This window comes from Spermophilus citellus (genome assembly GCF_964194105.1).
Source record: "Spermophilus citellus genome assembly, chromosome: 11".
Lineage (NCBI taxonomy): Eukaryota > Metazoa > Chordata > Mammalia > Rodentia > Sciuridae > Spermophilus > Spermophilus citellus.
This window is the reverse complement of record NC_138192.1, coordinates 110733342-110751337: the sequence shown is the minus strand read 5'-3', so window position 1 is coordinate 110751337 and position 17996 is coordinate 110733342. Positions and strand designations below refer to the sequence as shown.

General features: G+C 37.2%; 1 protein-coding gene across 3 annotated transcripts in view; it reads left to right on the top strand.

Annotated features, from left to right (window-relative positions):
* The first annotated feature begins 2145 nt into the window (after window positions 1-2145).
* The window catches only part of LANCL1 (LanC like glutathione S-transferase 1), a 39455-nt gene continuing 23604 nt past the window's right edge, over window positions 2146-17996 (top strand). The window contains exons 1-3 of one of the 3 annotated variants that reach the window (XM_081261668.1): window positions 2146-2255; window positions 2499-2595; window positions 12911-13028. In XM_081261668.1, the coding sequence (XP_081117794.1) occupies window positions 2515-2595; window positions 12911-13028 (199 nt within the window). In that variant the 5' untranslated portion in view covers window positions 2146-2255; window positions 2499-2514. Of the gene's footprint in view, window positions 2596-12910; window positions 13029-17996 lie in introns of all 3 variants that reach the window. The other 2 variants (XM_081261667.1, XM_081261669.1) reach the window with 2 other exon arrangements.

Here is a 17996-nt window from a genome sequence, read left to right as displayed (position 1 = left end):
GATATTGGAATAAAATCATATGATCTTATTAAACATTTTTGGTTATACCAATTGGGTTATACCACCACCACAAAAATAGGATCAATTTTGTCACGCCCTCACCTCCCAGGGAACAGACATTTGTCACCTGGAAGAATCATCACCAAGCACCACTTGGGGGGCTGGAACTGGAATCTAGTGGGTAGTGGGAAGGAATACTGCTGAACAGTGAACAAGAAAGTCCCCCCAAAAGAAGCATTTGTTTCAAAACATCAATAGTGTTGAGGCTGAGAGCCCCTAATCAGTCTCATGTTATCCATATAGTATATGCTTTTTCAGTCATGGGAGGCTGCCCTCCAAGCTAACATGCTCTTTCTTCCCTCTCTCCCTGCCTCCTTCTGCTCTTTCCCTTTTCTTATTTCATGCTTTCATTATGCTAGCTGCTATGATATGATGCCTTGCTCCCCCTATGAATCTTAAATGTACTTAAATGTTGAAGAAGGAGAAAGGGTTAAAGTGAACAGGCAGGAAACTTGGGCTCCTTCAGGTCAGGTTTCTATTCAGCAGGGATGAGAAGATACAGACACAAAAGAGGCCTCATCAAGGTCAAGTTGACTCCTGTGTAGTCAAAAAAAAAAAGAAAAGAAAAGAAAAAAACTGGGGGGGGGGTAGGAGTGACCAAAGAGCAAGTGAAGAGTTCACAGACACTAAGTGTCTTATCCAGGATTGGGGAGGGGGCTAGCTCCATTAACCCTTACAGATCCATATAAAACCTTAGACAACAGCCATTCTTTGATATCCCTCTCCTGGGACTCCTCCCCTTTGGAAGCTCTGTTCTTTTTTATCACTCCAATAAATCCTATTACTTTGGTATTACCCTCGTGTCTGATTTCATTCTTTGAATTCACAAGGAAAAAAACCCAAACCCCATGTTCCATGCTACAATATGACACTTCAATATGATTTTAATTGCTCATATAAAGGCCATGAGTAAGATAAAAATTCATACTAAGTTCTTAATTATTAATGAAAGCAAATTGACAAATACCTCTAATTCCTTTTCCTTTTCTCTCATATGAGTTGCTCCTCCAAACAACCATTTTTTAAAGATAAGAACAATGTTCAGTTTCAGATTCACTAAAAGTCTCTACTAAATCTTCCTGAATTTGGTGAGGTAAAGGAGCTAATATGTTTTTCTGGGAGAGCAACAGTTAAAAAAAAAATCTGAGAAAGCTTAGGATGGCAACCACAGAGGGACAAACTTGGTCCAGAGTGAGCATAACTGGAGTGGGAGCTGAACTTCAACAATTGAAAGTAGAAGGCTAGGATCCTTCACTAAATAAGGGGAGGAAAAGGAGTGACTTTGCCATTCAACTGGAGTCCAAAATTCTCTGAAACAACAGAATGGGCCTAATGTGTTCCAGGTGGGATTTAAGGGTTTTTTCTTTCCCTCCCTCCCTTCCTTCCTTTCCTTCCTTTCCTTCCTATACTGAAATTGTGTTTTGTAAATCTTTTGCTCGGTTTGCCTCATTTTTTAAGGGCTTCAGTATCTATTGTTATGGTCCCATTTGGGCTATAACAAATTCAATTGTGTAAGAGCTGTGATTTAGGTTTTTATAAAGTCATTTCCTGAAGTTTTATCAATTGTCACTTGAGTATTCACATGGCCTCTAGAGTGCCCTTAAGTATAAATTATCCCCAAAGCACCTATTATCCCTTTTTTCAGCATTTCCTTGTTTTTGTTAATGGTGGTCCTGTTAGTACTTTTGTTTCTTTTCTTTCTTCTTTTTCTTTTTCTTAAACAAACATAAAGGTTTAAAGGTCTGTAGAAAGTCATTATAATGCCAATTTTATTTACTCAGAGCAGTAGTAACATTGATATATGTTGAGATCTCAAAACAGTCTGTTTTTCCTTCTCCAGATTTTTTTAACCAATTATTATAAATATGGATTTGAATTCGCATTAAAAGAAGAGTAGAAACTATTGGGCACATGTGTATTTCTTTTTTAAGATGTCCTCACTGCTGCTACCCACAAATTAAATTACCTTGCATTATCCTTTAGTAATCACACTCTTGCCCCTTTAATAAACTGAAAGCAAGGGGGCGGGCCTTGGCCGCGGCGAAGACTCTGATTGGTCCTGCTGGCAGGAAGTGGGCGGTGATTGCGTCGCTTCTGTTGTTGTCAGAGGCTGCGTGGTGTGAGGCCCAGGCGGAGGGACGCTTCAGGCCTCAGGATTCCCCGCTTGCTTTTAATCACAGGCTTGGGGACGTGGGGTGCGAAACGGGTCCTCTTCATTTCGGTGGGTTTCGGGCCGCGGCAGCCTTTTCGCTAAGGTGCCGTGCCCTGGCGACTCGACCGGGGCCCCTGTGTCCACTCGGACCGCTGATACCGCCCGGTTGCCCCGGAGCTGCCGGGAAGAAGCTGCCAGGAAGGGGTTTCAGGAGCGCCGGCTGCCGCCCTCGCAACTCGCGAGGCCCCTTTCTCAACCTAGGATCTTTTTTCCCCCTGTTCTGCAGGCTCGCTTCCGGCAGCATGGCTCAAAGGGCCTTCCCGAATCCTTATGCCGATTATAACAAATCTCTGGCCGAATGCTACTTTGATTCTGCTGGGAGGGTGAGTTTGGGGTGTATCTGCCTGCATCCCTACCTGCCCGTTACACCACCCTCCAAGCGTTGGGAAAGGAGCTCAGTTTTGCTTTAGGCGGATGCCATTCCCATTTTTAAAAATGTGATTTGAGGACAAATATAAAAGATAACTTCAACATACATGAAATATTTGTTAAAGTGCATTCTTTGAACATGTTGGCTATAAGATAAAGTTATTAATGCTATTAATAAAGAAATAACCTCAGTCTCTGGGAATATAAATTATTAAAATTGGCGGTTGCACAGTTTGCCCTGTGTTTGGCACTTCTGATACATTTTGGTTTGCTTCTTAAAAAGAGGTGAGGAATCCTAATGGTATTCATTGGTGCCAGGATGTTATTCCTTTATGACTGTACACAAGTGTGGATGAGGTAATAATGAGAGCAAACTGATTGTGTGGTAAGGACGCTTTTAAACTAATAATGCAAAGAGAAAGGTGGAAAATACGCCTGAAATTATTTGACACCCTTTCCAGGACATCTCCATGGCTGAGGGGAAAAAAAAACAGAAGGTTGAAAGCACTTGCTTTCAGGAGCCTCTTTTTTCTTAGGCCTCTGCTTAATAATACTTAGTTTGGGAAATCCTGAGTTAGATTAGACACATCTTTTTTTTTTTTTTTTTCATATCACTGTATTTCTTCAAAAGTTATCAGTCACACACACAGTTTTATATAATGATCTTACAGATTTCATATCTGTCAAGTTAACTTTATGCGTCTCTTTTGGTTCCTCCCTTAAGACACTAGTTTTATAGATTAATTTGGGTCAGTAATGCAGGTAGGAGGGATAGAAGGTGTACTATAGAAGGCTACCCATATGTGTATGGAGTTAGGGTCAATCTGATAATTTAAAAGCCATTATTGAGCTGCCAACAAGGCTTTTTTTAATCATTATCTTGAAGTTAGGTGGATTCCCATTGGCCAGATGGGCCTGCATTCTGCCTAGCCCTCCAGATCTGGAAGCTGAAGTATATGCCTTGTCTTGTTAGAGGAGGATGTGTTGCTTCATGCTAGCTTGGCAGAGAAAACACTAGAAGATGTGTCCCAGTGATAGAAGCCTTTAATAAAAATGTAACTTGCTATTTAGGCTACTTATCAATTACATACTTCTTATAAATTAATTCACTTCTGAGGGGAAAACCCCACAAATCTAAACTCTGGCCCCCAAATCATAATGTAATTTATTGTCTTTCAGGTTTTTTTTGTTTTTTTTTATTGGTTGTTCACAACATTACAAAGCTCTTGACATATCATATTTCATACATTAGATTGAAGTGGGTTATGAACCCCCAATTTTACCCCAAATGCAGATTGCAGAATCACAACGGTTACACATCAACAATTTTACATAATGCCCTATTAGTAATTGTTGTATTCTGCTACCTTTCCTATCCCCTACTATCCCCCCTCCCCTCCCCTCCCATCTTCTCTCTGTACCCCATCTACTGTAATTCATTTCTCTCCTTGTTTATTTTCCCATTCCCCTCACAACCTCTTATATGTAATTTTGTATAGCAATGAGGGTCTCCCTTCATTTCCATGCAATTTCCCTTTTCTCTCCCTTTCCCTCCCATCTCATGTCTCCGTTTAATGTTAATCTTTTCTTCCTGCTCTTCCTCCCTGCTCTGTTCATAGTTACTCTCATTATATCAAAGAAGACATTTGGTATTTGTTTTTTAGGGATTGGCTAGCTTCACTAAGCATAATCTGCTCTAGTGCCATCCATTTCCCTGCAAATTCTATGATTTTGTCATTTTTTATTGCTGCATAGTACTCCATTGTGTATACGTGCCACATTTTTTTTTATCCATTCATCTATTGAAGGGCATCTGGATTGGTTCCACAGTCTAGCTATTGTGAATTGTGCTGCTATGAACATCGATGTGGCAGTATCCCTGTAGCATGCTCTTTTAAGGTCTTCAGGGAATAGTCCGAGAAGGGCAATAGCAGGGTCAAATGGTGGTTCCATTCCCATCTTTCCCAGGAATCTCCAAACTGCTTTCCAAATTGGCCGCACCAATTTGCAGTCCCACCAAAAATGTACCCTTTTCTCCACATCCTCGACAGCACTTGTTGTTGTTTGACTTTGGCTGCCAATCTTACTGGAGTGAGATGGTATCTTAGGGTGGTTTTGATTTGCATTTCTCTGACTGCTAGAGATGGTGAGCATTTTTTCATGTACTTGTTGATTGATTGTATGTCCTCCTCTGAGAAGTGTCTGTTCAGGTCCTTGGCCCATTTGTTGATTGCGTTATTTGTTATCTTATTGTCTAATTTTTTGAGTTCTTTGTATACTCTGGATATTAGGGCTCTATCTGAAGTGTGAGGAGTAAAAATTTGTTCCCAGGATGTAGGCTCCCTATTTACCTCTCTTATTGTTTCTCTTGCTGAGAAAAAACTTTTTAGTTTAAGTAAGTCCCATTTGTTGATTCTTGTTATTAACTCTTGTGCTATGGGTGTCCTATTAAGAAATTTGGAGCCCGACCCCACAATATGTAGATCGGAGCCAACTTTTTCTTCTATCAGACGCAGAGTCTCTGATTTGATATCAAGCTCCTTGATCCATTTTGAGTTAACTTTTGTGCATGGCGAGAGAAAAGGATTCAGTTTCATTTTGTTGCATATGGATTTCCAGTTTTCCCAACACCACTTGTTGAAGATGCTATCCTTCCTCCATTGCATGCATTTATCCCCTTTATCAAATATAAGATAGTTGTAACTTTGTGGATTAGTCTCTGTGTCCTCTATTCTATACCATTGGTCCACCCGCCTGTTTTGGTACCAGCACCATGCTGTTTTTGTCACTATTGCTCTGTAATATAGTTTGAAATCTGGTATCACTATACCGCCTGATTCACACTTCCTGTTTAGAATTGCTTTTGCTATTCTGGGTCTTTTATTTTTCCATATGAATTTCATGATTGCTTTATCTATTTCTACAAGAAATGCCATTGGGATTTTGATTGGCATTGCATTAAACCTATAGAGAACTTTTGGTAATATCGCCATTTTGATAATGTCAGTTCTGCCTATCCATGAACAGGGTATATTTTTCCATCTTCTAAGATCTTCTTCTACTTCTCTCTTTAGGGTTCTGTAGTTTTCATTGTATAAATCTTTCACCTCTTTTGTTAGGTTGATTCCCAAGTATTTTATTTTTTTTGAGGATATTGTGAATGGAGTGTTTTTCCTCATTTCCGTTTCAGAAGTTTTGTTGCTGATATACAGAAATGCCTTTGATTTATCCGTGTTGATTTTATATCCTGCCACTTTGCTGAATTCATTTATTAGTTCTAGTAGTTTCTTTGTAGACCCTTTTGGGTCTTCTAGGTATAGAATCATGTCATCTGCAAATAGTGATAATTTAAGTTCTTCTTTTTCTATTTTTATGCCTTTAATTTCTTTCGTCTGTCTAATTGCTCTGGCCAGTGTTTCGAGAACTATATTGAATAGAAGTGGTGATAGAGGGCATCCCTGTCTTGTTCCAGATTTTAGAGGGAATGCCTTTAACTTTTGTCCATTCAGAATGATGCTAGCCTGAGGCTTAGCATAGATAGCTTTTACAATGTCAAGGTAAGTTCCTGTTATCCCTAGTTTTTCTAATGTTTTGAACATAAAGGGATGCTGTACTTTGTCGAATGCTTTCTCTGCGTCTATTGAGATGATCATATGGTTCTTATCTTTAAGTCTATTGATGTGGTGAATAACATTTATTGATTTCCGTATATTGAACCAGCCTTGCATCCCAGGGATGAATCCTACTTGATCATGGTGCACAATTTTTTTGATGTGTTTTTGTATTCGATTCGCCAGAATTTTATTGAGGATTTTTGCATCTAGGTTCATTAGAGATATTGGTCTGTAGTTTTCTTTCTTTGAGGTGTCTTTGTCTGGTTTCGGAATCACGGTGATATTGGCCTCATAGAATGAATTTGGAAGAGCTCCCTCTTTTTCTATTTCCTGAAATAACTTGAAAAGTATTGGTATTAATTCTTCTTTAAAGGTTTTGTAAAACTCCGCTGTATACCCATCCGGTCCTGGGCTTTTCTTGGTTGGTAGTCTTTTGATGGCTTCTTCAATTTCATCCATTGATATTGGTCTGTTCAAATTGTGTGTATCCTCCTGACTCAGTCTGGGCAAATCATATGACTTAAGAAATTTATCGATGTCTTCACTATCTTCTATTTTATTGGAATATAGGTTTTCAAAATAATTTCTAATTGTCTTCTGTATTTTTGTAGCATCTGTTGTGATATTGCCTTTTTCATCCTGTATATTAGTAATTTGAGTTCTCTTTTTTTCTTCTCTTCGTTAGCATGGCTAAAGGTCTGTCGATCTTATTTATTTTTTCGAAGAACCAACTTTTAGTTTTGTTAATTTTTTCAATAGTTTCTTTTGTTTCAATTTCATTGATTTCCGCTCTGATTTTAATTATTTCTTCCCTTCTGCTACATTTGCTGTTGTTTTGCTCTTCCTTTTCTAGGGCTTTGAGATGAAGTGTGAGCTCATTTATTTGTTGGTTTTTTCTTTTTTTGAGGAATGACCACCAGGCGATGAATTTTCCTCTTAAAACTGCTTTCATTGTGTCCCATAGATTCCGATATGTTGTGTCTGTATTTTCATTTATCTCTAAGAATTTTTTGATTTCCTCCTTTATGTCTTCTGTAACCCATTGATCATTCAGTAACATATTGTTCATTTTCCATGTGATGTAGGATTTTTCCTTCCTTCTTTTATCATTGATTTCCAGTTTCATTCCATTATGATCAGATAAAATGCAAGGTATTATCTCCACCCCTTTATATTTAGTGAGGGTTGCCCTATGGCATAATATATGGTCTATTTTTGAGAAGGATCCATGTGCTGCTGAGAAAAAAGTATATCCATTTGATGATGGTTGATATATTCTATATATGTCAGTTAAGTCTAGGTTATTGATTGTGATATTGAGTTCTATAGTTTCTTTATTCAACTTTTGTTTGGAGGATCTGTCCAATGGTAAGAGAGGTGTGTTGAAATCCCCCATAATTATTGTGTTGTGGTCTATTTGATTCTTGAACTTGAGGAGAATTTGTTTTATGAATGTCGCAGCACCATTATTTGGTGCATAAATATTGATAATTGTTATGTCTTGTTGGTGAATGGTTCCTTTTAACAGTATATAATGTCCTTCTTTATCCCTTTTGATTAACTTAGTCTTGAAGTCGATTTTATTCGATATGAGGATGGCCACCCCTGCTTGCTTACAAGGACCGTGTGCGTGGTATATTTTTTCCCATCCTTTCACCTTCAGCCTGTGTATGTCTTTTCCAATCAGATGTGTCTCCTGGAGGCAGCATATTGTTGGATTTGATTTTTTAATCCATGATACCAGCCTATGTCGCTTTATTGGAGAGTTTAAGCCATTAACATTCAGAGTTACTATTGATATATGGTTTGTACTTACATCCATGCTTGATTATTTATCCTTTTTTTAAAAAATTTAGTTTGTTTCTCCATGATTATCTTTCCCCTCGCCCTCTGTCTCTACCGAGGCACTTCCTACTGATGGTTTTGGTTATTGTTTTTCATTTCTTCCTCGTGTAGTGTTTTGCTCAAAATGCTTTGCAATGCTGGTTTTCTGGCTGCAAATTCTTTTAACTTTTGTTTATCATGAAAGATTTTTATTTCGTTGTCATACCTGAAGCTTAATTTTGCTGGATACAGAATTCTTGGTTGGCATCCATTGTCTTTCAGTGTTTGAAATACATTGTTTCATGACCTTCTTGCTTTCAGTGTCTGTGATGAAAAATCCGTTGTTAACCTTATTGGTTTACCCCTGAATGTAATCTGTCTCCTTTGTCTTGTAGCTTTTAATATTTTCTCTTTGTTCTGTATATTGGATATCTTCATAACAATGTGTCTTGGCGTTGGTCTACTGTGATTTTGTGTGCTCGGTGTCCTGTATGTATCTTCAATTTGTATATCTGTTTCCTTTTTTATTTCTGGAAAGTTTTCTGTAATTATTTCATTCAGCAGGTTACTCATTCCCTTGGTTTGAATCTCTGTACCTTCTTATATCCCGATGACTCGTAAGTTTGGTTTTTTTATGTTATCCCACAACTCTTGGATGTTTTTCTCATGATTTTTTACCAGCCTTTCTGAGTTGGCTAGACTCTTTTCAAGATGATATATTTTGTCTTCATTATCTGACGTTCTGGCTTCTACTTGCTCCACTCTGTTAGTGATACTCTCAATTGAGTTTTTAATTTGGTTTATCATTTCCTTCATTTCTAGAATTATTGTTTGATTATTTTTTATAATCTCTATCTCCTGATAAAGATGCTTAACTTCTTCTTTTATCTGTTTATGTAATTCATTCTCAATGTGTTCTTTCGCTGCTTGAATTTGCTGTCTTGTATCCTCTTTAAGGTTCCATTCCATCTGTCTAAGGTGTTCCTTGAGTTCTTTATATGACCATTTTTCTGATGACTCTAGGTCCTCCTGAATATTTAGGCTGTCCTGCATTGTTTGTACTCCTTTTCTTCCTTGCTTTTTGAAGCTGCTCATGTTACTTCTTGTTCTGTTTGACTGCTGAGTTACTGTTTACTCCTATAAATTTATTAGATGCTTGGGAGGAAAGGTATTAGAAGGGAAGGGAAGAAGTCACTAAAGAGAATGAGAGTAAGCAGGTAAAATTCAAGGAAGGGGGATAAGATAATTGAAAAGAAATGAAAAGACAAAAGAAGAAAAAAAATAGGAAATAAAAAAAAATTTAAAAAAAAATAATAAAAAAATTAAAATTAAAATTAGAAGAAAAAAAATTTTTTAAAAAATTGTAAAAAAAATTTAAAAAAACAAGAAGAAAGAAAATGAAAATGAAAGAAAAACCCAAATCAAAAAAAAAAAAGAAAAAAAAAACTAATAAGTGCAGTCTTAGAGTTTGATTAACTTCTCTTCCAGTAGGTGGCGCTGTGCCTACCAGGCCAAGTTTCTCCTGTCAATACGCGGGAACCAATCACTGTGCAGCAGCTCCTCCCAGACTGGGCGAGTCTCCAATCCTGAGTGCCTAGGGCCTCCTCTTGTGTCTAGTCACTTCCCACTTTTCCTCTAGCCAGGCCCCTCTCACGGGTGCCGCTCACCACAATACTGGGTACACGCCAGGTCTGCTGCTCCCGGGAGCACTGTTTTCATGAACGACTGGGCACACTCTTCCAGTTTGCCATTCCCTCAGACCCTAAGTTTGTAGAGCTTGGGGCTGAGAATCCTCAGTGAATTTTACTTGCCCTCCGGTAGCCACGCCCCCGGTAGCTGGTGTAAGAGACTTCAGCTGTCAGCACTGGTGGGAGCGGTAGTCCGCGCCGCCGGTTCCGCGCCACCTTTGATTCCCTCGGTCTGGCTATCATGCTCACGGGAGAGCTGGGAGAGTCCCTTAAGGTTTCCCCAATGTGTGGAGAGGGAAGGCTAGGGAATTACACACCTGTAGCCGCAGGTGACGTCAGTTCTCTGCCATGGTGGTATCTCTTGCAAATGGCGACAGTTCGTTTCCCTTTGCCGGGCGACCAATGCAACGGGTGGGTCCTTACTGTCTCTCCCAAGCCCCGTTTCAAACCTGTGGCCACTACCTATGAAGGCTCGGTAGGCATTTACCTCCGTAGGATGAGAAGGGCTGACCAGTTGTTTCAGCCGGATGGATTAGTGCTGAGTCACAGCTGTTTGTCTGCGGGAAGCAGGCGAACGGGAGCTTGAATTCAGCAGATCCGGGCTCAGTGTGTGTTCTGAGAGGCCCAGACTGTTCGCCCCAGATCCATATCAGCTCAGCATTGCCTAGTGATCCTGAGCAAACAGATTTAGGTTGTTTACGACTCCCTATGCCTGCACAGCTGAAGAGGTCAGAGACTTGATCTCTCTGCGCCCGCCGCCATGTTGGAATCCTTGTCTTTCAGTTTTTGGACAGATCCTACAAAGAAACTAGCATACCAGTTCTAAAATTGTTTAATGTTGAACTCAAAAGATCAGACAGACCCTGGAGATCTGTCCTCCTTCGTTTGTTAACATAAAGATTTCATTCAATAAGAAACTCTTTTGTTTTCTGGCATCTGTCAGGAATAAAGGACTTTTAGAGACTTTTCATGTACTTGCTAGAGTTTGAATAATTTGGTGGTCTGCCACATGTAATCGATACTCTCAGGCAAGTCACCTTTATTAAATGCAGCATGTTCCAAGTAGAAAGTATCGTCCCTTTCTCAGGTTGAGGCAGTCTCATTATTCTTGGCCCCTCAATGTAAGGCCAGGCAAGATGATAAATTATACATGATCTATGTACAGAAGGTGGTGTATTCTCACACTCTTCTATCTACTTGAGATTTATAGACCTTTATAATAATATTGAAGTATATTTTATCATAATAAACTTAATTCCCAAGGCTAGTTGAAATCTTAACCTTTTGACAGAAATTATTAAATAATGGGAATATGTCTGTCAAACAATGTGGTTTCATCTTCAGATCCTAAAGTTAGGAATCATAGTGGTGCTTCAGAGTAAAGCCAGATGTGGTTGAAAATCTGATCAGCCTTATCAATAGCGCTACTAAGAAGTGAATCTTAATGTCTTATTATTATTAACTTTATACTTCCTTTTTACCTTTTATGCTGTTAAGATACTCATTTTTTAAAAATGGGATTCTGATGACAATAGGCAGTGGTTAGATTTGTTTGTACCATACTCACAAGGTAATATAAAATATTTGGATCTTTGTGATATTCCTTTATATTGTTTTGAAATTATATTGGTTTGTGAAATCCAAGTCTGAGAATCACAGGAAGTTCCTAAAATGTTTGATAATTTAAAGTGACTTTTTAAGACACTCAAAGATTCTATATATAGAACTTTAAAAATATTTTTCATATGCCTGTAGGAACATAGTTGCCTAACATCTGTAGGCCTTCATATGGATGTTACGTTTAACCCCAGACCTCCAACTTTAGTGTACTTTCAATCCATATCCAAGTTATTACTTGTCATATACCCTTGGCCTACTAAAAAAAATTGTAAAAATGTCAACATTTATGTCTGAGAAAAAATGTAACACACAATCTCATTTAATCCTCAGAATACCTTTTGAAATTGGTAGGGCAGGTGTTATTGTCCTGACTTTATGAAGGTTATTGAAACATAGAAAAATTATGAGGCGGACAAGATCATTCAACTAATAACAGGGGAGGATATAGCCAGGTTCATTGATTCAGCAGTATTTATGAAGCCCTTTCTTTTTGCCAGGCACTTTCCTGGGTATGGGTTTTGATGGTAGGTTTGACAAGTTCTTTCTACTCAGCTTGAGGTTCCTGATATGCATGAATTTGTTTTGCTTTCTTTATACTTTTTGCCAAAAAAAAATTTTTTTTTAATTTTCCATTATTTAAAACAACAAAAACACAAGTTTCTTTTGAGGATTTATGTTATTATGTTATAACTGCTTGAGTCCAGTGTTGCTGTTAAAAACAACACCTTTAATTCATACTTAATTTAATAATGACTTTACATATAAAAATATTGTTTCAAATAATAGATGATCCCTATTAGGTGGAAAAATCTTTGAAAACATTTAACTTAAAACATATTTCTTGTCTTGAGTAGAAAAATGTAGTAGTACTTTTAAGTTGTGTTAACATGTTAATTGTAAAGTTCTCCCGGTAGAAAAATGTGGTCTAGGTGGAAATGAAGTGTCCTCCAGGAGGTTGGGTGGCCCATGTTTTAAAATTTTTTTAAATTTCTCTCCCCATCTTATACTAGAGATTGAACCCAGGGGTGCTCTACCACTTGTCTACATCCCCAGCCCTTTTTCTTTTCTATTTTGAGACAGGGTCTTGCTGATTTGGCCAAACTATCCTCCTATTTCAACCTACCAAGTCACTGGGATTACAGGCGTGAGCCACCACACCCAGCAGACCACGTTTTTTCTTTTTTCTTTTTCTTTTTCTTTTTCTTTTTTTTTTTTTTTGTTTGTTTGGGGTGGGTTTTTTTGTTTTTTTTTGTTTTGTTTGGGGGATTTATTTTGGGGGGGGGGTGGGGGTTACTAGAGATTTAACCCAGAGCCACATTACCACTGAGCCACATCCCCAGCCCTTTTTATGTTTTATTTTGAGACAGGGTCTTGCTAAGTTGCATAGGGCCTCACTAAATTGCTGAGTCTGGCTTCGAACTCATAGTCCTCCTGCCTCAGCCTTCCAAGTTGCTGGGATTACAGGCATGGGCATCCAGCTCAGACCGTGTTTTTTAATATTTGTTTTCCCTTAATACCTACAGTTGACTCCTGAGTTCTCACAGCGCTTGACCAATAAGATTCGAGAGCTCCTTCAGCAAATGGAAAGAGGCCTAAAGTCAGCAGACCCTCGGGATGGCACTGGTTATACTGGCTGGACAGGTACAGAGTGCTAATGAGCTGGCATAAGCATTGTATATGAGATCCACTGTGTTACCTTTCAAGTGCTGTCTGGCTGAGTGGCACACCTTTCAGTGCTTCTTGCATTTGCCTGTGAGTCACTGCCTTTAGGAGATGCTGTGTTCTCAACTCAGGCTTCTGGGCTGTTACCAGTTCCCAGAATTTATGGCATGGTAAGCATACTGCCCATATTCATGCCTAACATTTAGATGGCTAGTAGCTTTCTGAAGTAAAAAACTGATTTTAAGCATTACATAGTAAGTTTGGAAGTGGAATTCAGTGGAAAGAGATTAAGAAAAGTTTCAAAGCATAGTACCTGTAACAGATAAGAAGGATTTATCCTCAGGGAATAAAATATGTCTAGAAGTATCATTTATCAAACAGTTGTCCTGTAACAGGGATCTCTACAGCACACAGGGTAAAGTATTGAGTTCATGAATTAATTCATATGATCATTGCTGGTTGTTTTGCATTTGCTGTGTACCTATGTCAAACACCTAAAGCTTGGGAGAAAATTGGGAACGAATAGTACATTGGTGTCAAAAAAAAAAAAAAAATGAGAGAGAAACCAAGAAGGAAAATTGAAGAACTAAAAATAGTTGACCTAATTTAGAGAGACAAAAGAGAGAAGCTATGTTATAATGTTGAAGAAAGCATAGTCTTAGAGACCCAGTGTTTCCCATTTATTTTGATGAATGGAGGAACAAGTTTGTATTCTAGAGCTTTGCATTTGAAGACATGATGCTTTTCATTAAAATGTAGGTTCCTGGATCATATAGCAGATATTTTGATTTCCTAGGTTATGATTGGGACCCAACTTCCATTTTACAAGCATCAGTGTTCCTGTTGCAGATAGTGATATATGAAGTGCAATTTAAGGGCTTCTTTATGAAAGAAATGTATAACAGCAATTTCTTAGCAATCCATTTTAGTAATAAGTGATTCTGTTTTTCCTTACAAGGATAGGGAAGGCAGATAGAATCAGCAAAGTTATAATTTTGGGGAGCTTTAAGATTAGTATTTTACAAAATAAAAAAGAATGGACTAGATAATGTTGAACCATTTGTCTTAAGTTTAATGATTTTGTGGATTTTAGAAGCTTAACATTGGAACTGTTAAGATGAGAATAAAATGAAGGAAGTTACCACAATTGTCATTTGTTATCTGCTGTTTTCCATATGTGGTGTAATTAGTAGATTAATCTCATTGGGGAATATTACTGTTCTTTATTTAAAATTATCAGAATTTGAATAAAATGGGACCAATACAATTCAAGTTGTTTTTAGCTTTCCTTTTGATTACCACATGGTAATAATATATAATGCCTAGACTTACAAATCTTTTCCTAATATATTTGGAGTTTCTGTTATTTTCCCTGGCCAAAGAGAAGAGGAGAGAGAAAGGCTGAGATAGATTATTAGACTTAATTCTTGGACTGATTACAAAAGAATGACTTAACCCCTAAATCAGCCATTCAGATGAGCTTATATTGTTACTTATTACAAGATATCTTGCTTTAGGAGGAAAAGAAGTGGGGACTGATTTCAAGTATTGGACAATGTTAGGAAAAGCTATTATTCAGACTCCCTAACTGCTAGAGCTAGTTGAGAAACTAATTGAAAGTTACACTTTCTAGGCTGGGGATGTGGCTTAGTGGGAGAGTGTATGCATAGATTGCATATGCAGGGTCCTGGGCTCAATCCCCAGCACCACAAAAATGAAAAAAAAAAAAAAAGAGTTAGGCTTTCTGTAGAAAAATAAAATAAATTTCACTCCAAAATAAAATGCAAGTTGTTTGTTTTCTTGGCTGTCTGGCATCATCTCCTTTGAATGTCAGTGTCTTTTATCCTTGAGTATCTGTGATACTCATTACTGGCTCCTGAAAGCAGCTTATATGGCAAGTATCTGAAGCAAATTGGTGTACTAAGCCATTTAGGATATCTTCAGTTTCTTGTTGTTTTATGATGTAACATAAAATCTTCTGGATAAATTTGCTAATGGCTTTCGAGGCAAGATTCCTAATGTCCCCTAATCGAACACTGTTAAAAAGCCATTATTCCCATATAAAATAGACTGTCTCCTCTAGTGTTTTGTTAAGTTAAATGCTTCCCTGTTTCAGTGTTGAGACAGTCTGAATGACATAAAGCTCTGAGGTTCACAAGAAATTAAAGTTGATTTGACCACAGAAGATCATAATATTAATGCCTTTTCCCATTATTTTATAGTTTACCAACTACTATCTATTTGTAACTTCAATTTATTACCAAAAAATGCATCCACAAACAACACAATCAAAATACTTGATGTTGGGTGTCAAAGCAATGTTTATATGATGATATATTTGTATGTTGCTTTCTACATGCCCATGTTCTTTCTAAAAATGATACTTTTTAGAAATCAAGAATTATAGCTTTTTAACTTTGTGCAGCAACAACTTTTGCACCATATTTTTATAAATATTACCTTATTGTTTGCACTTATTTTTTACTTGTCAAAAATTTCATTATTTGGGCTGGGGTTGTAGCTCATTGATAGAGTGCTTGCCTTGCATGCATAAGGACCTGAGTTCGATCCTCAGCACCACATAAAAATAAATTAGAGAAAAGATTTGTGTCCATCTACAACTAAAAAATATTTTTTTAATTTCATTATTTGGGGAAATTTTAGCTTATTATAGAAAACCTTTACAACTTCCTTTCTTCAACATTGATATTTATTGAGCATTTGTTGTCAGTGTGCAATGAAAGCTTTTGCAAGTTATCATTATATATAGTTTGTGTGAGAAAACTACATGATTATAATTAGGATTTTAAATTATTGTGTTGAATTTTCTTCTCCAGTAGAAATACTGTTTGATACCTATTGCATTCAAACTGGGGATACATTTGGTTCAACTGCTTATACTCAAAAAAATTATGGTGGTTTAGATAAGGTTTTTTTTTTTCTTTCATGTAAAAGGAGCTGAGAGAGGGTTAATAAGATAGCCTTAGGATGTTAATGGGAATGCAGGCTTCTTTCTGCTTCATCATCCCTCAGCCACTAGGTCTGCCTTTTGATTAAGATGACCATTAAGCCAGATGTGATGGTGCATGCTTGTAATCCCAGTGGCTCAGGAGGCTGAGTCAGGCAGATTGTGAGTTCAAAGCCAACTTCAGCAACTTAGCAAGACCTAAGTAACTCAGTGAGACCCTGTCTCTAAGTAAAATACAAAAAAGATCTGGGGATGTAGCTCAGTGGTTTAGCGCCCCAGGATTTACTGTCCAATACCAAAAAGCAAAACAAAAAAAAGATGACCATTAAAAATTCAGCCATTATATCAGTTTTTCAGACTCTTGGAAGAAAGAAAAGTTAAAGAAGAATGCATTCCTTATCCTTAAAAAGACATTGTGGAAATCCCACTCATTATTTCAATTCTGCTTAGCTTGCCTTGGCTGGAATATAGTAACACAGTCTCTTTTGTTAATAAGGAAAGACGGTAAATGTAGTCTGTTAACCAAGGTTTTGTTACTTAAAGGAGAGTGAATTTTGAAATAAAATGCAGTCATCTCTGCCGTAACTCCTCTACATAGCAAGAAAAGTGATCCTCTCTTTTATTCCAGTGTTTTGCACAAACTATTTAAATGACAAATCTCAATTTTTCCATCTGCAAAAGGATCTCTAACTTCTGTCTACTTTGATGGGAAGGGAATTTTTGTAATAAATTTATCAATATCATGAAGTAGTTTGAAATGTGCTAAGCAATATTTTGCCAGCTGTTTGTTTCCTGGAAGATTCATTTTGTTTCAGAACACCTTTATTCTTTTTTAAGTCTTTTTCTTCATTTTAATTATAATCTTTTTTGTAAAGCCTAGAACCAAAACACCAAGTCATGAATGATTTTTCTAAAGGTAGGTATAACTTAAGTCTAGAAGGAATTGCAACTGGTTCCAGACTTAATACTGCAAAACATTGCTCTTTTTCATCTTGATTAAACAGTTGTCCATTGTGCTTCCTCTCAAACTCTTTGCTGTTGTGGGATTCTAAAGTCCTTAATTTGTTTGTACCATTGCATCAGTCCATATTAAATCCAGTGGTTACACATCTGTATTTCTACTTCATAACTCTAAAGAAAGCTACGAACTAGGCTGCCCATCTTCACAGTGCGTTGTTCACGCTGTGTCTAGATTTATCTTCACTGTTCAGTTGATCTTGAAGAGTTCTACTGAAGAGATGAAGCAACATTTAGGCTTAATATTACACACATACTTAAAACCAAAAGCCTTTACTCTTTTAGTTTTTCCCGTTGTCTGTCTTTTGAGCAAGAAATGAGGCCAACATTGATGGGGGTACTTATTAAAATTTCTTCTATAACATCTCTTTATGCTATATGTGCTTTGGAAAATAACCATTATGATTAGAACTTTACCATCTTGTTTGTTATGGTTTACTTCCCAGTAATACTGTAGTTCCATAGCTGAATGCTGGTTTAGTTCAAGAAGATTAAGATTTGAAATAGAAATATTCTAAATAATTCACATATACAAAATATTTGCTTGGTAAGGGTGATATGTACAGGTTTAAACCGAAATTTAAAAGAAGCAAGTGATCACTTTAGAAAGTACTGTACATTCACTTTGCAAACTATTTAACAAGTGAAATTAACTTGGCTTTTATTCTTAAATAGAAGCAGAGAATGAGATATAGTGACAAAAGTAACTAACAAAGTAAATTATTAGAATTCAAACATTTGCCACTGAAGCTTACATATTTATACCTATAGGTTATCCTTGTGCAGTATCACAAGCTGAGTCAAGTTGACTTGCAGATAACCTGACTCTTACCTTTTTCTCTTTACAACAGAGAAGTAAAAATGCCCTGAACTTAGGAAAGAGAAAAGGTAGAATGTTTTAAAACCCCAAAGCTATCTCATATTTTCAAGTGAGGCAATTTTTGCCACAAATCCCCCTGATC